The 25128-nt window shown below is 39.6% G+C and overlaps 1 protein-coding gene across 13 annotated transcripts in view; it reads left to right on the top strand.

The window, feature by feature from the left end:
* The window catches only part of TJP1 (tight junction protein 1), a 186714-nt gene that overhangs the window by 60021 nt on the left and 101565 nt on the right, over positions 1 to 25128 (top strand). The window contains exon 1 of one of the 13 annotated variants that reach the window (XM_065076034.1): positions 1269 to 1415. The exons of 11 other annotated variants lie outside the window; for them this stretch is intronic. In XM_065076034.1, coding sequence (XP_064932106.1) covers positions 1284 to 1415 — 132 coding nt within the window. In that variant the 5' untranslated portion in view covers positions 1269 to 1283. Of the gene's footprint in view, positions 1 to 1268; positions 1416 to 19739; positions 19947 to 25128 lie in introns of those variants that run through there. One more of the 13 variants, XM_065076033.1, reaches the window with a different exon arrangement.

Raw genomic sequence — 25128 nt, forward strand, 5'->3', positions numbered from 1 at the left:
GGACACTGCAGGGGTACCTTCCTGGTACACTGAGAGAACTGAAAGGAAGGACAGCTTTAAAAATCGTAGGATGGCAGCACAGCTGGGTTGGATGGTGACCAAGCATCTCAGAAGCCCTTTAGTGACTCCCTGTCACAGCTGTCTCGGCGCTGGGCTCCCGAGCAGCCGCTCTGCAGGACAGCCGCACCGCTGGCCCCCGATGGATCCGAGCTGACTCGAGCTGCTTCTGAGCTCTCTGCGGCTCCAGAGCCACACACTGGTCCCTCTGGCGTAGATTGTTCCAGTTTATGTCTTATGGTTGTTGGATCTGCTCTTTGGTTTGGCATCCTGCTATGTATGCTGTGTAGGTATTACAAGGCAAGAAGCATATCTCTGTGATAGTCCCTCTGAAAGAAAACATACGAGTATGAAATATAGATACTTCACATTTCCCCGAAAAATCTCTTCATGTGTCACCTTGATACTACAACAAAAATGTTTCCTGAATTTCAACTTCATTTCTTCATAGGTATTGAGCTTTTAGTGATGAGTGCTGATTAACATGACTGACTTTCTGTGCAATTTGTTTCCAAAATAATTTTTTAAATTGGATTTTTTTTTGTGCCTTTGCTATGTGTTATATATTAGACCTTTGCTGCTTTTATTTTATATCATGTTACACCTTTCTTTTTTCACTGTAACAGAAAAATCAGTGTGAAAGCAGGAATCTCATAATTCTTGTTGTTCCATTAAGTGCTTTGATTACGTCAGACTTTATAGCATGTGGAGAAGACACAAGCATTCAATACTTCTCTGACTGTGAATTTCTTAGTGCCTACTGCCACCACAATTGCCTCATGTGCACTTTTTTAGTTGATGCTGATTCTTACTGACCTTAATCCCTCTTCTGAAGAGAAATGCCTGTCGAACTTTTAATACTGTCAAAAAGCATGAAGTTCAGAGAATCATAGCCTAGTGATGGAAAAGTCCTGTTAGGTCATCCTGTCCATCTCTTGCCAGCACAAGGTTCTCCACAGGGATACTCTCTCATGCTCTGCCTACTCGAGAATGGTCTGTAGTTCTTCAGCTGAAAACCCAGAGCTTGTTCCATCGTGCTTATAGTTGTCCCACTGCAGCATTTCTCCTCTGTTCTTGCTTAAACTTAGACCTGGAGACCATTCACATAACAACCCGTTGTCAGTCCAGGGCATCTGCATGTGCATGTGGCTGTGGTGGATCATATCCAAAAGGCATGAATGAATACTGGCAAAATAACAAAATATTACCAATGTCTGAAGGGACACATGACTGAGCAGCCCAGCAACCTCTTTCTGCGCAGACAGGCAATTCTTGCCAAGAAGCCGAGGATCAGTGACTGTGTTTATTGGTTTAATAGTACGGCAGCTGTCTTCTCAAGTATCTCAATATTACATTGGGTAAGCTTCTGAGCTTAGCAAAGCTGTATATTTCTTTCAGGTTACCTGACCTGTAGAGTAATATGTAAAGCTGTATATCTTAAAATAGAAAGCCGTTTGTGATACTGAAGGATCTTAAGTAAACGATGATGGATTGATATTACTGAAAAGTTATCTTGCTGACAGTTGTCTCAAGTGAACTCTATATATTCCTATCAGAGTCTGTTTAAAATTAATGTAATATATACCTAGTAAAAGTTGAGAGATTCTCAGGAGGAATCCGGGTTCGTTTACATGTTCCTGGGATGTAAGGCTTCTCATCTGCTACAGACCTTGTTGGGCAGAGGCTGGGGGTTGGAACTTTTACTTTGGGGGGCTTTTATAAATACATTTGTAATAGTCTTATTTGTATTTCTCAAGGAATAGCCCATAACTCCAGTATAGGATTTGGAGTTCAGTATATTATTTGGGGCTGTAAGGACCAGTCTGTCTGACCTTTCTGACAGATTTCTAAACTGTGCAGCCAGTGATTATCGGTGTAGCGTGGGAACTCCGTGTTGGAACTGTACACTAGCTACGCGTGTTGTAAGCTGTAAAGATGGTGGCTGCCTTGAATTAGTATGCATATCATTAATCCTTAACTGTATTTTCCAATGAAGGAAAAAGCTTTAAAGGGCTCTCTGCATTATATTATTTTTCTGTAGTTGTTTGATTAAACTACTTAGTACAGTATAGGAAAAGTAGTTTTTTAAAAGCTTAGAATTTATGATAGAACATATAATGTGCCTATTTTATTACATTACGTCTCCGGGTATGCATTTTCATGTTAAAAAAAATCTGCAAAATGTTGATATTCTTGTACTAGATATTCTAAAAGTGAGAATAAAAAGTTAGTGAACTTAAAAGTTAGTTTAGTTGTGGCAAAGGGAAAAATACAGCTTTGAAACATCTTCTGAGGAGACCATGTCTACCTCACTTTGCATCAAACTAATCTTGATGAGAACTACTTATTAGGTCCTTCAGAACTGAATTCTTTGAGTTGCTGAAGAATCATCAGCATAGCTCATAAATAGATTGTAAAAAGGAGATTCATACTGAAGATAAAATTTTAACTCTTTGTAAAGAAATGCTGGAGTAGAGACAACTATTGAAAATTCTCTTTTTAGATAGGTGGTGCTACGTATACAGTCCTCTTGCGAATTTTTGGGTGCATTGTGCTATGTGAAGTATCAGTTCTATGATTATATCAATATGACAGGTTCTACTCACAGAATCCTTGATAAAAATGATATTTGAAACTGAAACGTAAAATTCCAGATAGGGAAAAGTATAATGACTTGCAGAGCTAAGAGCAGATTTGTGGCAAAGAGGTGGTCTTGCAAATGTAAACTGTTATATCATAAGCAGCAGGGGAATCTATGCAGATGCAGAAATCTGGGTTTTCTTAAAACTTTAATTTTATCGGTATCATTTATTGCAGTAGAGGAAAAAAAAAAGATTTAAAAAAAAAATGCTCTAGTTTGAGCCGTCATCACTGTTACGGGAAATTACATTTTTCTCTCAGCTAGGATTTGAATTCAGTGTCCATATGAAAAATGTTTAAAATGCACGGGGTTTTGAAAACTCAAGTCCTTAGGTTATTGTGTACTTTTAAAACTTGGAGAGCAAAGTAGATATTTGGAAAAAATAAAACCCTCATGTAATTTATGAAGTTAATGGAAGGAAAACTTTTGACATTCCTTAAATTTTAATCCCTCTGTAGTGCATGTGATTTCATGTGATCTCTCACCCTCTGAGAAACTGCTTCATTATCTTGCATAACGGTTTGGCAGTTCTCCATCTTTGCTCTGCTGAATAAAAGAATAGTGTTCCTACAGAAACAAGTTTGAAAATGTACAAGATGGAGAAGGAGCTCCAGGTTGAAAATCCCATTCTTAAATAACCACTCGTTAGAAGCCAAGCTTTTTTTACTGTGGTCATGTTGCTATTTAATATTATAATGGAGTTATTTTTATAGAAGCTGAATTTTACAAAAAAATTTTGCAAAAAGTTTAGAAGCTGTTTTCATTCCTTAAATAATAAGCTGGTACTATTTTCCTCTTTCTTTAAAATCAACACTTTTAATATGGATTTAATTACATTTTGTAGTTTTCAACTGGTAACTTGATTCTGGTTTATTTTAACCTGTGCCAGTGTAAACAAGATCTGAAGCAGATACCCAGTATCATGACCGTTTTATTCTGTTGTGGAGTTACAGATTTCTTTTTTACCCAAAGGAAGATACCGTTCATATTTTATTAGCTCACCTCTAGTTCTGCAGGGCTTTTTTTTCCTGCACACAGACATGGCATTGGGCGGGAGGGGAGGGAATCTATATTTAAGACATAAAAAGTCTGGACCTGTAAATGTGAAAATTTGTGTTTCACGTACGCAGTATTCCCAGAGAGTGGCCGGACTGTGGTTTCCGTGTGCGGAGGCTGCCCGGGCCGACTCATGTCTGTCTGTGGTGCGCGAGAGCCCCGCTCAGCGCCCGGGGGAGCAGCAGCTCCAGCGCCGCGCTGCCGCACATCACATGTCAGGGGCTGCACCGGGACAGGCTGACAGCATGTGCTGGAAAAATCCTGTGCAAGGGCCTGAAGCTTCCCGTGGCACCACAAATTTAGAAAGGCCCTGTGAAAAATCACAAAGGCAGGCACGGTTCTGTTCAGCAGCTATTGGGATACGCAGATAGCGCTTTATACTTTACTTACTGTTTGTTTTTTCTTCTACAGGAACATATTTAGACAAATACAGTTTAGAAGTTCAAGTAACATCCTGTTAGTGATAATTGCAATTCTCAAATGCCTGGTTTTAAAGGAAGTGTGTCCAGTTTATGTGTCAGCTCCAATCCTGTTCTGTGACTTCTGCTACTGTTGGGGTCTATATCATAACACTGGTAGAAAGCTGCACGTTCTTTAGCTCTGTGAAAAACAAGGCACTCGGCTAGATATTATTGTCTATAGGTACATACATCTATTCATGTGTGTGTGTGTCCTTGTGCGGAAACCAGAGGTCACATGGATTCACTCAAAATGCCAAATTGAAAATATTTATTTTACTAGTAAACAAATCAATAACAATCACTAAAGGTTTCATTAGATTAATAATTGACACTCATGTAATGGGATTGATTTAGTTATTGTGGATGCGCTTGAAATTGTTTCAGCTGTGCTTATATAGTTTTAATTTAATGAATTAATGGATGAATCTAATTCCTCAGATTGTTATGGAAATTGATTCAAATGTGCCTACAGTAAACTGGATATGAAAGTAGTGTAACTTAGATCACTGCAGCAGAATAATCCACATGTACAGCTGTAGCTGATACTTGTGTGTGCCCTGTCTTTGAAGTGGTGTCATATCAGTTCCAGTTCCAGTACTTGCTCAGACTTGGTGTGTGACCAAAGGGGTGAACAGCTTCTTTCATTCCACAGACAGCAAAACATCCTCAAATAGATTTAAAAAGTAATCAGAAACACTCTGATTTGCCATGTTCTGATTTAGAAATTCTGGCCAAGCTGTGAGTCCTGCACTGATGACAGCGATCGTTCACTAAGGAGTCAGTCCGTTCATCTGAAATAGCTGTATTCACCATTGATCCACTAAGTTTAGCCACCTGCATGGGATTTTTGTTACCTATGAAGTAATCGACACAGAACATTCTTCAGTTATTGTTGTATTAGCTGCTGAGTTGGAAATTTCATCTGCCTCTTGGGAATAGAAATTTAAATCTTCAGAGAAATTAGGAAATTTGTACCCCTAATTTAACACTTGATTCCTTTGTTCTGTTAAACTACCACAGTAAGTGAGTAGTTCCTACTATGAAATGGACTGGAAATAAAAGCCAGTGAACTTTAGCTCAAGAAGGTGGGGAGAGCGTTTGTCGTGGGAGATGGAGAAACAAGCCTCCTGAATCTGTGTATGAGTAGGGAATTTCTTTGCTACAGCAAAGAGATGAGGTTACTTACAGTATTGTTGATGAACTGCTGGTGTCCTCAGGACACCAAGGAAGTTTCTGTTAAGTAGCAGTATCTAAACTTGCCAACATACAAGTGAAGTGCTGGTAGTAAGACTGGTCTTTTAAACCAAGATAATTTGCCATTGGCTAAGAATAAAGTTTATAGATATGACAGAATGAGCCCTGGTGAAGAAATATGCCATTGGGACCCACAAAGGCTGTAAACATTTTTATGATATATGCCAACTCTGTTTAGATTTTCCTTTAAAAAAAAAAAAAGGGGGGGGGGGACAAGTGAATGCAGGAGACTGATTTGATTTACACTTTATGTAAAATAAGGGACTTTGGTCGTATTTAGGGGCATATGTTGCCCACTTTAGACAAGTCGTTCTGACTAGTCACATTTAAAAGGTCAACAGTGAAATGAAAATTTAGCTTATGCATGTGTTACATATTAGTACGACTTGAGAACCACTGAATGGAAATGTAAAAAGTTTCAAAAAATGTGTATGTTTATTCTATGTTGTGTCTGAGTCCAAGTGTGTTTTGTCACTACAACATCTTTTCCCGGGTCGGATCACTAGGGAACGAGGTGCCACCCTTGAAAGTAGTTTCTGTTGGATCTGCCAGTTGATAACCAAGTAATACATGATTTTTTTTCTAGGTCATTTGAGCATATGAGGCAAAGATCTTGCTGATGGTGCTGCTGGTATCTTTCCTCTATGACATTTTACTAACTGAAAGATTTCCTCTTAATTTGGCTGAGGTTGAGTGAAATATTCAGGAAGTAGAAGACATGAGATGTGTATATGGCGTATTGAGGGAACAGGTTTTTTAAAAAGCAAGAAGAGAATCAAGGGCTAAGAAAATCTCTTGTGAAATGAGACAGTAAAGAGAAACAGACTCCAAAACTAGATAGGTAATGCACTGAAACATTAGAGAAGTTATTAGACTGCAAAAAAAGAAAGACCCACTCTTGAGAAAGCAGCCCTGATAGTAACCGCACAGACAAAAGACAAGGGCTCATAAGAAAACATGGGAGACAAAAGTGATCTTCATTGCACATTTGACTTGAGCTGAGCAGTGCAAAGTATTTCTTGAAAGCATGCGAGAAAGTTCTTCCTTGCAGCAAGCCTTTATCCATCTTAAATATACAAACCCCAGAGAAATCCCATTTAAAAGCAATTATATAGAAGGCTGTCTTTAAGTAGAACCATTATGCAAAGCAAGAAATACCAGAGATTCCTGGCATTCTCGCTCTGTTGGTGCTGCAGTGGGTCACTCCAAGCTTTGTAGAGAGAGGGGAGCTGGGCAGGGGGTGTTTCCATCTGTCATGTACTTGCAAGGCGTTCCATAGCAAGAAAGCTGCCTGTAAAATATATATATATATATATATCCATTAGGAATGGCTCTTAGGACAGTGGAATTGTTGTTACCATCCTGCCAAAACGAGCTCTGGTAAGGAAAAGGAAACAAATCCAGCGAAAGTAGAAAGGTGACCTTTTTTGCTTTCCTTTTATTATTCCCACAGGGAAGGGTGGAGTCACAGGGAATAATAGTACGTGTTTCCTTTAACATTTAGAGACAGGGTGATTCCAATAGCAGAGCAAATATCCCATGTTCCATTAGTGTCTTGCACTTTGTATCTCAGTGTGATTTCAGAAGAGGAAACTCTTCATTGGATTTTAAGTGATAGCATGTCTCTTTATGGTCTTTGTGTAAGAGAATAAACAGCAGTGAGTTCAGTTACAGAAATGATTTTCTAATCTTCAGATTCTAATTGAGTTTTTAAATTTTGTTTGAAGTTTTAAAGCACATTATAAAAGCGATGTTGTGGCTTAATTTAATCACAGTTATGATCTCTAGACACCTTTGTAGAAATAACTAAGGCTTACCTGACATTTTTCAAATATAAAGTAACTGTCCACTTGACCAGCTTCCAGGATCAGCCGTTTCACATAACTCTGCCAATTTTGTATTTTGGTTTTCATTGTAATTGGCATTAGATAGTTTAATACCACCATGCTTACTGGCCTATGCCAAATTCCATCTGGCTGTTGGTGAGATTCTGTGGGTATTTTGGATCCACATACTTGAATCTTTAGTGTAAAAATAAGGTTCAAAGATATGAAAATGCGAGGGGACAGATTAAAGTTCCATAACTTTTGGTAGAACTCGAGGAATCTTACAAGAGAGTTTGTTCAGTATCTGTAAGAAGGACCTGGTGATACAGTCACAATTCCACAGGCAAGGAGGAAAAACATGTTGTGTTAGTAATGGTCGTTTTCTTTCTTTTGGTCTGCTCAAAATAAATCTGCAAGTTAGAAGAACAGGTCAAGCAAAGTGTTTTAGTGTTGTCTTTGCTTTTTTTTCCTCATTATTTTAATCTCTTAAATTGAGGATCTATTTTGGTTTGCAGCCACCTCCCCACTGTTCTGTATTCACACAAAAGAATTGAAGTTTTTAGGGATTTATTTGCTACTCTCACAATGATGGTTCTAGAATCAAGTAGTGTGCTTTCCAGTCTTACACAGAAAATGTGATGTACATTCCTGTCACATAAAACATGGTAGGTTATATAAGGTAAACATTTTAAACATTTTCTAAAGTTATGTGCCTTTCAGCATGCTTACTTATAAATGTACAATGTGGGAGACAGGGCTTCTGTCCTCCTTATTTGATTTTTGGGAACCTTTTTTACATTATATGGTTGTTTCTGAGGAAATTTCCAAGCACACTGTCAGAACTGTCCTACTGCATGCTGCAGTTAGCTGAGAGCAAAATTAGCTAGTATCTGCAGCATTCTTTCCAAGTGTTTTTCTTATGATTTATCTTTCAATTGATTGCTCCTCTTGTGGCCTTACTTTAGTTTTAGTTGAGGAAGAATAAGAAATGCTACTACTCTGTTCATATGGTGGCTCATTTGCTGAACAGTTGCACCATTTGGAGCCTTGCCAATTGATTTGCCACTGCAGGAAAAACTTGATCTAGACTGTAGCATATCGGAAAGTTTCTTCATTACCTACCAGTCAGTCATCTTTACCTTGAATAAAGATATCTGCAGATGGTAAGTATATAATGTTCAGCCTGAGTATCGGTAGCTCAAGAAAACTATATCAAAATCTGTTAAGTACAGAAATTAAGAAAGCGAGGTCTCTTGCTGTTTGTAAGAAACCAATTTGTTGTCTTGGTAGTGAAGTCTCTTCATTGGAGACCGAAAATTAGCTACATGTTAAGGACAACAGTGCTGAAAGTGAGTGGTACAGTGCCATCTAGCAACCTGCGGCTTAGTGGTGTTCACTGCTACCTGCAGCGGGAGCATCGGGTGACCCCAGCTGGTGACAGCGTCCCGCTGTGCCCAGAGCTCTGACTGGACGTGTGAGGAGTAAGAAGCAGTTCTGACCCTGGCAAGTTTACACACTTAAATGTAAACAAAGATGGACAAAGCAAAGGAAGGAAGTGTGCAAATAGTTGTCACCAGGGCAGCAAGAGAATTGGGAATGGCATCCCCCTGAGATGACACTGAATGACAGTGACTTGGGGATTAAAAAAACAAACAAGAGAGTTGAAGGAGTGGAGTAATCCTGCTCTTTTATTTTGAGAGGGTCAATAGACAAAAGTAGATTTTTTCCAGCTGTTTCTTTTAGACAGCTTGAAGTACAATGTCTCTGGCCTTCCCAATGTACCCCCTAGATATAATTTTTGATGATTTATGTGTATCCTATGGAACATCTATTAATATTGATTTTAAAAGCACTGTCCAGGGTGTTTGGATTGAGCTTTTCTGGAACATCAAAAAAATCCTCCAGATGGCAGAATAACTGCTTCAGTGTATATACAGTAGATGGGGATATAGTTTTATCCCTCACTACAAAACATTCCTGGTTTGGAATTGGTATGTAATAAATTAACTGATTTGGATTTTTTTGAGAGCAATTGTGATCAGAGCCTGTGGGAGGTGACACAGTTTAAGTAATATTTGCTTGTTATGCTCAGGGCGCTGACCAAGTACTTTCCTTCTATTCTTAAATAACTAAAAGTCAGAATCAAATTTATTTATCATATGCCAAGTGGCTTAAAAGGTTTCATTAATGGTACAAAGAAAGTGGATATACGAGGAGCAGATCCTAGTGGATGTTCCCAGGTAATGTTTCCCATTCCCTTTATTATTGCCAAGTGCAGCAACAGTGGTAGGAAAACTTCAAAGCTAAACAGAATGTGAAGCAAATTATGTTTTAACGCTTGTCTTTTACTTAATGCATTGTAATTGCCAGAGAAAAGTAACTCTTGTCTGCCTTCAGACATGGCCCTTGCTTAACATCCCTTTAATAAATTTGTGTGGAATCATAAATTTGATACAGAATTTGTCATGTATGCCATCTTCATATGTTTTGACTGTTATTATTGTGCCTAGCATCTAGCTCAGCTTTTTCTAGACACATCTCTGTAGAATGCTTAATCTCTTTGTTTTCAAGATTTCTTATTCATTATCCAGTAATATAGACTTAAATTTCAATAGAGAAGATCATATAATTAATCAATTTCAAATTTCTTCTAACGTAATTTTGCTATTGGAAGCAGCAGCAAAAAAAAGATAATTTTGTAATTCTCCACAGATCATCAGCATATACGCTGCAGGTAAGTGATAGTCCGTCTGCCACAGAATATGAGGATATCGATACCTTTTTGGCATCTTCATTTTGGCTCCTTCATTTGTGAAGGGACAGCAGATAGATGGATGCATCCCTGCACTGCTGAGTCCTGTGTGATGGTAAATGATTTCTAAAATAGCGTTTTGATAAATAAAAGATGAAATACTCTTGAAAGATGCTTGTCCAGAGTTCTCCCTTGTTTAAGTACAGGGCTTGCTCTGAGAGGTATTTTGACACATCTGGATGCACAGCATGTTAGCTGAAGGCAAACAGACATTGCGGTGAGGAGGGACAGCTGGGTCCTGCTGGCTCAGCACACTGGAGGCTTGCGCAAAAATGCTGATGCTGCATCGTGACCACAGATCCCAGGTGATCACTCCATCGCCTGTGACATTAGTAATCAGGAGAAAGTTGGCTGAGAAATCATTCATGCAAACTCAGGGAGAGAGAAGGCAAAAGAGAAACCACAGCTGACTCTCTGGAGAAGAGGCAGATTGCTCAGTTTCTCCCTTACAGAAGCTTTGGCCAGTTCATCTCATTCCTCACGGAAAGTTAGAGGTAAATTCACATTCAGGGGTATACATTCTACCAGTCACTATACAAAATATATTTAAAAATACACAATAAATTTTATTTAAATTCACATAACCTATATAAATGCATAGAACTTTTTTCATATTAGCTCTCATTCTCTCTATCCATAAAAGATAAAAGACAGTTCAGAACAGGAGGGGAATGAGTTAAACTGCGTTTGGGTAAGTTGGGTGTATTCAAGTTGGCAGTTCCTGATGGAATTCATCGTAGACTCCTTACAGAAGCAGCTGAAGCAATCTCTGAAGCATCAGCAATTGTCTTTGAAAGCCCATGGAGGATGAGGAGGAGAGCTCCCAGGGGTCTGGAGGTGCACATGACAGTGTGTCTCTTTAGATGGGGGACAAAGAAGAGCTGAGGAGTCATAGACAAAGGAGCTCCACTGGCATCAGCAAGATACTGGACCACATTGTTTAACAGCCAGGTTATAGTACCTTGAGGACAGTAAGGTGGTAAAAACATTAGATGTACCTTTGTGATGTATGATTTATACAAAATTCAGTTCCTTTTTTTCATTAGTTGACAAGCTTGGTAGATGAGAGGAAGTCAAGTGGTGTTAGATATCTGACTTTAGCAAGGCTTTGAACAGAACTCCATAGAACATTCTGATTAGCAAGCTAATGAGGTAAAAATAGAAATCTACTGTCAAACTGTTCAACATGCTTAGTGTACAGCTGTCAGTGGTTTGCTGCCAGAAGGGGTAGCTGGGGCAGGTGGGGTTCAGCAGGTGTTTGTCCTTCCCTCCCTGTAAGGACAGTTTTCACGCATAGTTCGGATGAGGGAGCAGGGAGTATACTTACAAAACATCTGGATGATAACAACCTGAAACTGCTCTGAAATCCTTTGATGGGGAGGTTGGAATTTGGAATGATCTTAATTAATTGAAGAACTGATCTGAGATCAATAAGAGACAATTCAGTAAATTCAAAAGCAGACGAAGAAATTAGATGCAAAACAAAGTGTAGAATAACTGGTTGGCAGCAGTAATGCAAAGTATGAATGGGGAATTGTAAAGGGCTGGGAACTGAGTGTGCCAACACTGTGATGCTGTTTCAAAAAACAAGAAACATTGTTCTGAAATACATTCATAGGATTGTCAGTATCAGATGTATTAGTGAGACCTTCTCTGAGGCCAGGAGTAATTTATTTGTGTTTTGGCTCTGCCCTTAAGAAGAAAACAGATAACTAACTTAGCGTACAGAAGAGAACAGCAAACATGGTATGTTTGGAAAAAATTGCCAAATGGGGTTTGCTAATCCCAGTAAAGGGAAGAGAAGAACAAATGTATGTTTTTGAATAGGTAAAAAGTTGAAACATAAACAGCAACTATTGTTCCCCAGGACCACTGGCTGTAGGATCAGAGGTATAAAGTGCCTTGTTTGCAGCAAAAGTGACAGACACAGGTCAATGCAAAATTCGTCATTTTGTTTTCAGTCCCCCTCCTGTCACATTTAAGCGAGGTCCTGCACTGTGGTTTGTGCTGAGGTGCACACGCACAGACCTTGTTTTCGAGGTTTTTGAAAAGAAGTCTGAAAAACACCTGTGGGAGATTTAGGTATATTTATGTTGACTCACTGGGAGAGAATGGGCTAAATCACGCAGAACATTTTAGTGAGTTAAGTGCTGGATTTTGCTCTACAGCCTTCTTGGGTTTTTACTGTACAGTCTTGCCAGGTCACTTGCTGTGATCTGGAAAGGGACGTGTGGCCCGAGCAAAGACGGTGACGGGAAGAGCAGCATCTCCAGACCAGTTCCTGTGACTCACAACTTGCTCCTAACGACTCCCTGGGAAACAGGAATGGACCTTGGCCTGGGTGAGTTGTCCTTCAGGCTGTCAATCAAGCCCTACTAGGCTAGATGATCTCTTGACATCTCTTACAGCCTCTAATTCTGTGATTCTCTCATTATTTAAATGCCATTTTCTGTGATCAGACTTCCAGGCTAAAACAGCAAGTTCTATTTAGACTTTACATTTTATGGTTCATTGAGTAAAAGAACCATTCTGGTCTGTTGGTTTACCGTTGGTGATAAACATGTAGCTAATCAGTACTTGGTAGGGAAAAAATACTTCTTCAGCATTGAGGTTAAAATAATTTTTCATTTGTGTGTTCATGTGTTTCACTAAACCAGGAAATATGTTTTTAAACTTGGAGAAGTTTAGAATCTAAATAAAACTATGTTTAAATATTGATAGAGTTGAGATAAAAGTATGTGAAATATGAATCTGTATAGTAAAGTAATGAAATCTCTCACATGTTTTCCATACTATTAAAAAAAATCCCATTGTTGCATCTTAAAGCAAATTGTGACTGTATCCAATATTTTTTTAATAGAATCCAAGCGGATGCATAGATAAGACCTATAGGGCAAGCTTATTTTTTGGTGCTGGTTATTTGAGCACACTGGACTGAAATGTGAGCTGAACTCCCTCATGTGAATGATGCAAGTATAATGAATTCCATTTCTAATTATATTGTAGAAATATTGTTACTGTAGCGGCAAGCAGACGTTTCAAGCAAGTAGAGATCTTTTCCTAAAAGTGATGTTAAAGCATTTTTTTATTACCTACTTTTTGCAGTAAACAAGATGATGGGATGGTTGTATTCAAACTTCCAACCTAAAATATTGTGAGGGGAAGGAGAACATCCTGAGGGGTCGCAGGTTGAGAAGCTGGGCGATGGTCTTGGCGAATGACTGTTAGAGTACATGGAAATACTGCGTCTCTCTGGGACACTGTGCTTTCCTCGGTCATGTACTATTTAAAGTAAAAGGGCTTTTAGTTTAGTTTAGGCAGAGTAATTGGGATTCCCCTAGGGGGAGGTATATAATTAATTTGGAAAATAAGCATTATCAAGAAGTTTCTGAACACGCTCAGCTCATTTTCTCAATGTTGAGAGAATTTTCTGGTTTTTGTTGTGTATTCTTTAATACCAGGTATTTCTGGTTCCTCTCTCACGCACTAGCCTAAGGGGCCAAAAATCCTACAGAAATGGAGACAATGTCTTACAAGATAATATTAAAAACATTGGTAACAGTAGCAAAGAAGTCACCTAGCTGGTAGAATATAGTAACATAAATATCTTAATTTATGTATGTTGGGGTGTGGGGAAGCTTCTTCCCTTTCACTGACATCTAAGGTTTGGTTTGAAGTTCAGTTCCAGCAGTGGGGAAAATTTGTTGTTGGTGAATTGTAAAGGTGTTTGGCTTATTATTGATGAAAAAAAAAAAAAAAAAAGGAAGAATAAGTAAAAAACATTTCTTAGAAAAACGTGGAATATAAAAAAATAATAGTTCAGTGGACTTTCTCAAATGATGTATTTGAAGTGCTGGTGTAGAGGACAGTTGCCTGGTAGGTAGTCATTTCTGGAGTATGACATGTTTCTCAATTTAAACAGTGAGGGTGAAATGGTGCCCGAGGATACAGAGTCTCAAACTGCAATACACAAGATCCCCAAGCTGAAACTAATCCCCATGGTGGGGCCAGCGTGAGGTTTGCCGGGTGCCCCCTGAGGGATGTGCAGCCCCTGGAAGCCCCTGCCCCGGCCTGGTGTCTCTGCAGGTGTCCCACACAAACCGCGCTGGACGTGCAGCGCAGCAGGTCTGTGGTCTGTCACAGGTGGCCGTTTCCGTTTGTCCTGCCGCAGTTCTGCTGACTCCGTCAGTGACCCCACTGTGGCTCCCAGAGGCACTTGGAAATGCCAGCTCGTGGTGTGTTTCTGTGCCATAGAACAGAGCAGTTTTGTGCAAATTCTTGAGCAGATCCTGTGCAACTGATGCTGGTAAACTGTAACCACGTTCTGGGTTGCTCTAGGAGCCAGGTGGGTGCTCTGCTGTTGTCTGTGGTGCAAAACGGAGCTGCCACCTCAGCTGAGGAAGCGACTGTTTCCTGGGCTGAAGTCTGTTGATCCTCATACTGCTGGAACACTGTGCCGCCGCCGGTGAATGTAGCTGTACTTCTGAACTGTAAACAAACGTGGACATGAATGTCCTACAGGAAGAAAATAAGATACATTAATAATTTCTGACTGTATTTGCAGAGCCAGGAAGTCTTTTCCAGTAATAAGACACAAGCTTCAAAAGAGACTAAAAAGGTACATGTGTGTTGTTAGTGAAATCTGCATAGCTACTTCTGTTGATTGCAGTCAGAAATCGGAGAGAGAACTAATCTAAGTAGCAGGATATCCCTGCGGTAGTGTCTCGCTTAAATAAATCTGCCTAGTTCTGTTTCATTTCACCTGGGCAGATGTCTGATTACTCTGTGCCGTAGTACGCTTTCCTTCGTGTCTTTGTGCTTGAGACTGCAGCTCAGCCCATCTTTGCAGCAAATTCAGAATCCGTCCTCTTACAGAAATCAATGGAGCCAGCTCCTCTTCTCTGCAGTGGTTGTGTAACTTGAGATGCTGCGATATCCGCTAGACAGGAATAGCTGGGAAGGGGCTCGATGTGCTTGGGTGGGTCCCAATAACTCAAAGTAAGGAGCTAGTGGCTAAGCTAGGAAAGAATATGACTGGCTAGAAGTGAGGTTATATTCTGTAGAAGAAATTTGGAAGATGACAAAACAGACTGTCTGAACTGCTACAGTGGAGGGAAAATCAAGCAGGCACCTTCCTAGTGACCACAAGCCCACAGCTGTCAGCAGCACACTGCTTACTCCCCCGCCGCTTCCCCATGGTGACAGATGTCCTAGTTTTGCAATTCAAAAATCTGGTCATGCTAACTTATGAATTATACAAGGAAAAAACACAAAAATCACTTCACCCATCACTGAAAAGAAGCTACCTCTAGGCTGCAACATTGTCACTGTGCAATGGTGTGGGACAACTGGATAGAGCACTTATGACTTCAGGAAAACATGAAGCATAAGATAGCTATTCATTTTTTAAAAAATGACCAGTCTGCTAACACACTAATGTTGCATGTGTTCCAACAGAGACATGTATGCATTGCTTTTCAATTGTCACATATTTTTGAAGCGTTTTATCCTTTATCTGATTCAAACAGTACCTTAATGTCCTATCCTATGTTGACCTGGGGGAAAAACAGACTTACTAGGTCATTACTATGAGCATTTCTAATCACACCCACACCTTCTCCCTGCTGACCTTTTATACAAATAGATAGCCTATCTAATCCTGGGTATTTCAAAGGAAACAGCGAACCACTTTTCCAACAGCTCTGGCTACAAAAATATATTTGCTTTGATTTATGAAAATTTAAAATCTTTTGGGCACAGGGGATCAAACTTTCTGCATACTTAGTAGCATTTTTTTGCATTATTTATGTCTTCAACTGCAAACAATAGTGGCAGCATTTAAACTCGGGAAATAAATTGTGCAGTTAAACATGGCCTGAGTGAGCTGTCTGCAGAATAAACTTTCCCCACTCTGAAGGAGGTAAAAATACTTGTAACAAGTTCTGAAAAAATATTTGAACAGAAAGAAGTACATGGGAGTGGCAAACCAATCCTGGAAAATAGTTCAGTGCTATTTTCTAGTGATATGCCAAAAAAATTGGCAAACGTTCAGTTATTGTGGCTTGAACTTGGGTGGGAGCGATGTTTTAATATAACTGCCTTTTCCACTTACATAAAAAGTGGCAAATACTCCATGTTATGAAAGGACGGGATACACTTAACCCTGCCAGTTCATTGAACAAAGTGAGAAGGGTTAGACCTCCTTTACTCGTTCTCATTCTGGATAACAAGGATCAATTCACATTTTGGAAATAATTAACCCATCCATAATTGTGTCTGTTGTCCACAAACACTTTTACTGTTGGTTTAAGTACGCCAGTACGGAAGCAGCAGAACGTTAGCATGGGCTCTCCTCACCGTCTCGTCTGCTTCCTGGTGTAATCCCACGCTTACATCTCCACATCTCACACAGCTCCACAGACACATGTAGCTTTCTGGACCATAAAAATCTGCAGGCTTTGGTGACTTTGCCGTAGGCTGACATTTTTGGAAATGCTCTATTGCTATATTCGGTTTCAATTTTCTGTGCAAGTACTTTAAAATTACTGCTTTGCCCCTCCACCAAATTCTCCTGAGGTGAAATGCCATACAAGGTCTCCTGCAATCCTAGTAGTAATTTCTTTGCACAGGGCCTGGTGGGAGAAGTAACAGTTTGCAGATGACATTTACAGGATGAGATGATGGCACACGTTTAGGCTAAATGGAGTTGTCAGACACTAATTGATTCACATGTCAACCTCTTGCTGCACATGTAAGGTGGATATGGAGAATTACAGCTCATCTAGCACAAAGTTTGCTTCGAGTGTTTGGATGTTCTCTCTGATTGTCTCTGCGTTGTATGTACTGTAATAGACTTAGAGACCAGCAAAATACTTGAATATAGAGGTTAGAGTTTTTGATATGCATTTGAAGATGAATAGCATTAGAAATCTTGGTTGTTGCTTCTGTCAAAGGAAACATGTCTGTGTAATGCAATGGAATATATAACTGTAAGTGCTGTCATTGCAAACTGTCTTTTGGAATTTCTGGTAAAGGTTTGATTAGGACAGCCAGAGTTGAGGCTCCTTTCTGGGTAGATGCTGTACTTGAATGACCTTAGAGAAGAAAAAAAAATCCTGTCTTGAAATGTTCTAAATGTATGAACAGGAAATGCATAGTTTTCACTCTAATTCCTTCAATGAACTTAATATAAAAATAACCTGCCATCGCTGTAAGGTTAATGGTGCAGAGAATCTTCACTGGAGTTGGGCTGACTTAGACAATTTTCTTTCATGCTCTTTCTCCCAGACCAAATGGTGTTTCCCAAAGCAGCGTGGGCTCAGGCTGTTCAGAAACGCAAGGCTGTGTGGATGCACATGTGTATGTGAAAGCAGGAATGTTTACTTTCCAAGTAATTGAAATACATGAGAGAATAAATGTGCACTTTTTAATATATAGTTGCATCTGCTATAGCAAGTTGATCCTTAGGACCTAAATATCAAACATGATTCTTGGGAAAACGAGAAGTATAACTACCCTGCACATCTTGAGCCCCAGTCTTTGTTCAAAACCGTACTGACTGTCCCTCAAAGCCTCCTCCAGACCACTCCTGGCTGCTTGGGTGACTGCTGTGGTGCCACACAAGAACTGAGAAGCTGCCTAGAAGCTGTTCAACCAGCCTTCAGAAAGGCTCAAAATCCAGCCTCTTGTATATATTACAGTCAGCAAACTAAAAAAAAAAAACAGACAAAGTCAGATTCTGCTGTATGATCAGTTACATATCTGCAAAATGCTTTCTGAGTGCTTTGGCACTTCTTTGTGTCTTTATGCAGACTTCTCCTGCTATAGGATTACAAGCTGGCAGAATAATGCCTGACAGGAATTGATAAAGGATTGGAACATGAATCCCTGCAGGGCACATTGGGGCAAGTTTGTTACAGGAACAATCTTCCTCTGTTTACGGGAACAAAAGCTGGGTTTGACAGTTCCACTGATCAGCAGCTTCGGGAGTGTGTGAACTCACTGTTTTTCTGTGTGGCTTTTTCTACAGTTTTCTCTGTGGTAGCAACAATCTCTCTTTTTAAACTGTTCTCTTTCAGAGTGTTCTCACCCTGATTCTCACTGCTAGGCAATACTTTCCAACGCAAAGCTTATTGAGAGAGTATCTCATCAAATTAAAGTTATTTTGTCTTCTGCATTGATTTACAAATGAAAGCAAGTGAAGAACATGGATATTGGGGAAGACTGTGTGGTGATTGCAACTTGGTTTTCATATACTTCCCCCTGAGATTTATTTCCACAGTTATTAGGTAACAATCAATTTAAAATTAAGGTGAGCTGTTAGTGCTGTTACACATACAGTTCCATTGGTGACTTCGCTCAACCACATTGTTGTCATCATCCTTGTGTAGGGAAAGTTACCTGTTTCAGTCATATAGGTCCTCAGAATTCAGTCAGGCTGATGAATCTGTACGTACTATTTAATGTGGAAGGAAGGCATTTTCCAGAGATTTTAGTCCAGAATTCTGTAGAGACATGTTGTAGCACCTTTATTTAGAAATGAGGTTGCGCTTATTGTGCGCACGATATTCATGGGAGTCATAGGCAAATGAGAGGGGTCATTAGTTTTTAGATGGTTCTTTCCTTCTGCTGAGCCCACCAGGAAGGTCCTGCTCCGGAGCAGTGCACCATGAAGCTCCTGCACCTCAGGGGACAGGAGCGCGGCCGCTCCTCGGCTCGGGTCTGCTGGGCGCTCTCTAGCCAGTGGTAGGATTTGCATCATGTTTCCAACCCAGAGTAGCTGTTTACAAATTAACTCGTGATTATTGTTGTGCAGTCTTGACAGTGCGTTGACTCACGATACAAGAATGTAGCGATGGAACATCTCATGATGATTTTACGTGGGTTCAATTCCAGTGGCATCAGTGGAGTCATTTTTGCCTTAATGCCAAGATGAACTTCTTATACTTTGAGGCCTGGTAAGGAGGTGGAGTGAGTTGTGAATCGTATATTGCCAGTGACATGATCGGAACGGTTCTGGTTCTTAAGCCATTTTGCAGAATTGCTGAAACCATCCTGACTTCCCTAAACTCAGAGTAGACGTTATTTTAGATACATGGTGTCTCAAGTGACTGTGTAGATAAGAATGTGGATAAGAATGACAGAAGCAGGATTTTTCTTTGATATTTTGATTTTAAAAAACATCTGAAAGATTCTTTAAGCATACAGGTAGTGTTTCATTGCATAGATAATCATTTGCAGTTGTGCTGTAGCACTGGACCTAAATCAATATAATGGCAATTGTAGGAGGTTTTCTTCCCTTTCCCTTTTTTCTGTTTTCCTTTCTTGTCCTTTATGTTTCTTTTCATTCCATTCTCCTCAGTTTAGGGTGTGACTGTACAGAGAATCATCCTGTCTGAGAGCTGGAAAACAGAAATCTGTCACAACAAAAAGCTGCAAGGCTGCTGTAGCCATCCCTCATTTGTACTCTGAAAATAATAGTTTTCCTAACCATATGCTGGGAAAATTTGCATCGAAATTAATGGGAAGTGCAACAGCATTTTCCATGGTTGTATGGTCAAACTTAAAGTCGAAATTAAAAAGGACTCTATCATTCAGCTTCTTGTTATTTGCTTTTCCTGCTACACCCACTTCCGCTGCTTGGAATTATGATTAAACAAAGAAGTAGCAGGATCAGTTGTGGCCAGAGACTCTTGTGTGCCCCTTCTTTTGCCTTGACTTCCTCTCATTTGTTGCTAGCAGTCTCTGGGAGAACAACTGTAACAGAAGCAGCTTCAGGTCACCATTTCTTTGAAAAACTTCTGCTGCTTCTGAAACTCTTCATTACAAGAGCAAAATACGTGAGTGAATTCCAGCTTCTATTCTGCAAGTGCTGTGATTTTAAGCAGCTCGGCTGTGCTGAGGGAGGAGGAGGTGCAGCCAGGGAATTGCCAGTTCAGTCCATGAGCTCCATCTCCTGAAATGAGGGATCAGTGAGTCGAAGTGAATGTGTAGGCTCCATTTCTGCACAGCAATTCTTTTTGTGCCCATTATACAGTCATATAAAACATGCACATCATCTTTTATAATAACGCTGTACATTCATTTCTCCACAGGTCTTTGTGGAAGAAGAGTTTTATTATTTTCCTAGTAACTGTTGTAAAGCTAGTTAGGATAGGTGCAGTCATAACTGATACTGTAATTTCCAGGTAACTTCCACAGGGCTGCAAAATATGTGTTAGATGGCTCTTCCATCCGTCTGCTCTGGTCTCAGTTCACTTCCCAGGCTCCAGAACTGCAGAGAAAGAAGAAAGAGACAGCAGAGGACTGTTCTCTTCGCCCAGGTTTGTCCGGCCTCTGGACCTACAGGCACAATCCAATCTGTTTTTCAGACTCAGAGGCAATTTCTTACGAAGGACAGGGGATTGTACACATCGGGAGAGCTATGTCCTCCAGAGAAAGAAATGCCCTTTGTAAAATGGTGGAGGAAGCAAGCAGCAGGCACTATTATGAATCAGCAGTCCCTTGATGAAGCTTTCATTAACAAACACAAGCTAATGTCTTCTGAAGGTTCATTTAACTTCGCTGGGGGAAAAATAGCTGTGGTCTGTGTTGAAGAGCCGTTTAGATGTAGTGTCATTGTCACTGATTTAACCTCCAAGGACTAAATGGTAAGAACGCTTAAAAACTAGAATCTGATGGATGGTGATTGTAAGTCTGATACGCATTCCTTACATCATCAGGAGAGCAAGCAGTTCAGTATGGAATTAGCCTTTTGTGTACAGAAACAAATGTATTTGCAATCGCTAGTTTAGGAAGGTATTTAAAAAATGTGATTAAAAGGCGAAGAGGAAATCATACCCCTTTATGAACGGCCTGTTTTGACAGTTCCATATCTCTGAGATCTTTCTTCTTTTCTGCTGAGCTAATTAGGATTTCATATAACCTAGTGTCATCATTTAACTTATAGGATATTCATTCTCTTTAGAGAATTATGCTATTGAAGCATGTTCTAATCAGCCGGTATTAGTCCTATTGTGTTGAGTATTAGCAGTAGAATGTGTGGGGGGTTTGGGGTGTGTGAAAAGGAGTCAGACTCTAAATGCCAAACCAGACCAAGAGCTATTCTTCTGGTACACACAACCAGGGATTTATCAACACTGCTGTTTTTTCAGATTGCGTATATGAGTCTTTCATGCTTAACTATAAATAGAACAGACATGTAAGCACTGGTGCACCCTTAGTATGTTTTAAATGCTTATTTAAATTTTCTGGTGCTTGTTTATGGACTTTAAATTCCTCATTATATATGTGAAGAAAGTGAGGAGTGGTTTTAATTCACACCAATGATACAATTTATTTCAAAATCGGGTTTTAACATATTTATTCAGTTACTTATAAATTATAAGTTCTGACTGAAAAATACTGCAGCAGCATAGCTTTTAAAAGGTTCAGACAATATTCTTTAATTTATGACTTTAAAAGATTGATAATATGTACCTCATTTAGCATTGCTTATGTGCAGATAAAAGCGTTAATATGTGCAGGTTACCATGGATGTAGTTAATGCTGCATTAGTTAGGACTCAAGTTTGTATTACTTTCACAACTTATTCATTTCTGCTGAAATATTCCATTCATTTTGTTGCCTAAAAATATTTTGGAAAGGCTAAGCAAGACTTCGGGGATTTGTTTGCTTATTTGGTTTGAGGGGATTATGCATTCTCTTAGTTGAACAACACTTAAACTAAATCATAAACTGAAACATCACCTGTAAATAATTCTTTCCAAATGAGAGTGTATAATAAATCGGCTCTGACCTGCCTGATCTGTGAGCACGTGGAATCTGAGTTCCTAGTGTTTTCTTTGTTTTGCTGAGCTCATTATTGCGCACCTAGGAAATGATGTCCTTTATACACACATGCGCTAATTAACTTTGTAGGGAGCTGGCTGGCCAGACAAGGTCCGGGTTAAGGTGGGGAGCTCTTACCACTGCCTGAGACCATCCATCAGGACTTCAGAGCAAAGAGAAGAGAGAATCCTTTCCTGCAGCTTGGCTGTATTCATAGCACATGCAGTTAAATTCATTTTCAGTTAAGAATAATGGTATTCATAGAGTAAGATATTGCAACAAAATCCCTAATAATGTAGCAGAATTGAGAGACCGTGCATTAATTCTAAATATCTGCAAGAAGCAGTAGGATTTGATCATGCTGTTGTTTAGACAGGTGTTATTACGGCGCAGGACTGCACAGATACAGAACACTGAGATGAATTCTGCTCCAGGGTCCTACAACTAAGTAAAAGATGAGAGGCAAGTGATGGCACAGAAGGGGCAGCATGAGGAAACAAGGAGACAGCGTTGGTCAGTGTGAGAGGATCACTGTCGACACACCTTCTGTCTAATGCCTGCCAAGTTCTTGTAGACAAAGGAGAAGTTAAGAAGCATTTTACTGCAGGGAGCTCTTTTCAAGAATGAAGAAGGTACAAAATGGTGATGTGAAAACTTAGTGAACCTTAATAGAGGCTGACATTTTTGCCAAATCAGAGATGAGAGCTGCTATTTCAGCGTTTAAAGAGAACCAATTGATAGATAGGTTGAGGGGTCCTTCATGTGAAGGAAGGAAGTGAAGACTGTGGAAATAAAGGCAAACTTTTTACTATTCCTTTACTTAGGGAGTATTGCATATTTTTCATACAATACTATAAAAGTCCCTAGTTGTCATTCATCTATAAAGTTTTCCTTGCTACACATATGTTTAAATCCATAGGAAAAAAAAATGCTATTTTGTGTTTTTTGAAAATAGTAGGTTTAATTGAAGAAGAAAAACCTCAGTAACTAGAAAACCAACTGGTGTCAGTTCAGGTTTCAGTTAAACCTGGCATTTAAGAAGGACTCGTACAAAGACTACTTTGAGTAGCTTGTAATAGCAGGGCTACTCAGATCATAGCAGAGATGAAAGAGGTTATTCCACTAGGAGTATCAAGTTTAAACTAGTCACCTCTGGTTTGGCTTTTGAAAAATGACGAGAATCAATGATTGCTGCTGTTACAAGTCTGAGGAAGCCTTTGGCTTAGTAACAGTCTAGATATTAACAATTTTGAAGTCTCTTCATACCAGGGGACTATTAAGATGAAACAGTAGTTTTAAATTAAGTACCATCGTTCCCTCAATTTATCCTGAAGGAGTGAAGTAATTAGGATTGTTTATCTGACAGAAATGAAAGATCAAATTACAGGGAATACCCCCTAAAGTGACCCTGTGACTAAGCTGAGTTTACAAGAGACTTCATCTTTTCCAGCATTTTAGCTCCAGTTTATTTCCAGTATGTTCCCTCTTGCTTTTTAAACTAAAAAAAAATGCCAAACCATAAACTAAACTTGTGTATTTTCCTGTTAGCAAAGTCAACGATCCCATGCTTCAGAAATCACGCATCCTCTTTTTCTTCTGGAGAGTTTGATACGATATTGTAGCAAAGATGTTGAACAGTAAGTGTTATAGAGAATAAAGGCAGCAGCCTCTTTTTTTCTTTTCCTTTTTTTTCTTTTTTGTTAGTAGGGTGGTATTTCTCTGACTCTTCACTTCCAGCTACGTCCTTATTTTCCTGCTTACTCCAGGTGAAAGTAACACTTAGCTCTGACAGCAAAAGCCATGAAACTGCAAAAATGAGGATTTCAGGACTGTAATGAATTAATTCCTGAATAGTAGAGTGCCAATGTAGTTGTCCTTGTAGCACATTGCTACCTCTTACCTTGCCACAGGTGATGCACTGAACTGAAGAATTTTGAATGCATAGTGTGTGGGCTCTGCTGGCACCTTTGGACACGCTGCAGGGTCGATATCAGCTGCTGGCAATATGATTCAGGGCAACTCTGCTGCGGTTACGCGCTAATGAGCACCAATGAGAAGGAAAGCAGAAGAAATTCTAAGGCCTTGGAAGTCGTTAATACTGAAAAAAAACCTTGTAAAATGATTTAAAGGAAAAAAAGGGGTTTCTGATTTCTCTACTGGCTATTTTTATACCCTTTGTTAAGTTTACTAAGTAACTAATTTCATTGATCTTGAAGAATAAAATTCACAAAGCCGTTTAAAGAAACTGCTATGGTAGCTTTTCCACAGTTCCCTGATGAATATTTCAGATACTCATTAGATTTCTTCTACTTCTATTTCTAGTTAGGGCATACAACTCATTCCATATTTAAAGACCCTTCAGTAGCATAGCTTCAAGCCACGCACTGGCCCTGTTTGAGACAAAATAGCTTTGCTGAAAGCTTGTTCTGTCTTTACTGTACGGATCAGGCTTTAAAGGAAGATCTTCTAAATATGAGGAAACATAACCTAGGTGAAGGCATTAAAAAAACCCCATTTTTTAATTTCTGATTTTGCCACCTCTTGTGCAACTTGTCCAATGGTTTGATATCTCTCTCTAGTTTTTTTGTTTTCCTTCCTATTTAGGTGGTAGGCTGTTTGGAGCAAGCTTGATTCTTACTACGTTATTAGGCATTTCAATAGTATAAATGCAAATAGATGTATTGGTCCAAGTGTCACATGAGGAATAGGTATGTTTGAGTAGCTGCAGCAATGGAGCCTTCCCTTTGATAGCAGAACAAGATGTAATTGTGAAATGTGTCTGACATGCTGCATGCAGTAATGTACGCAGGTGTGCACAGGGACGAAATGGACTTGCTTTTTCATTTATATAAGGAAAAGCACGAGGGAGGAGGGTCTGGATGTCAGTCTGCAGGAGGGAAAATTCTGTTCCACTTACACGTTAGTCTGGTATGTCCAGCTTCTTCAGATTCCTCCGCAGAGCTTCTCTCGTAGCTGTTCCCCCGGCAGTCCCTGAAAGCCGACACTCCCTTTTGCTCTCTGACTGAAGGGGTTTTATGCTTCTCTTTTTGGTTATGCGTCCCAGCTGGCAAAATAAGACAGATTGTAGGATCCTCCGAGTTAATTATCTTTTGAATACGTAGAAAATGTTCCTATTTGGGGGTCCTGATGTGGGTTCCTGCTTGTTCTTCCAGCAAGTCACATTAAATGATC

This window comes from Columba livia, chromosome 11, assembly GCF_036013475.1.
Source record: "Columba livia isolate bColLiv1 breed racing homer chromosome 11, bColLiv1.pat.W.v2, whole genome shotgun sequence".
In the NCBI taxonomy this organism is placed as follows: domain Eukaryota; kingdom Metazoa; phylum Chordata; class Aves; order Columbiformes; family Columbidae; genus Columba; species Columba livia.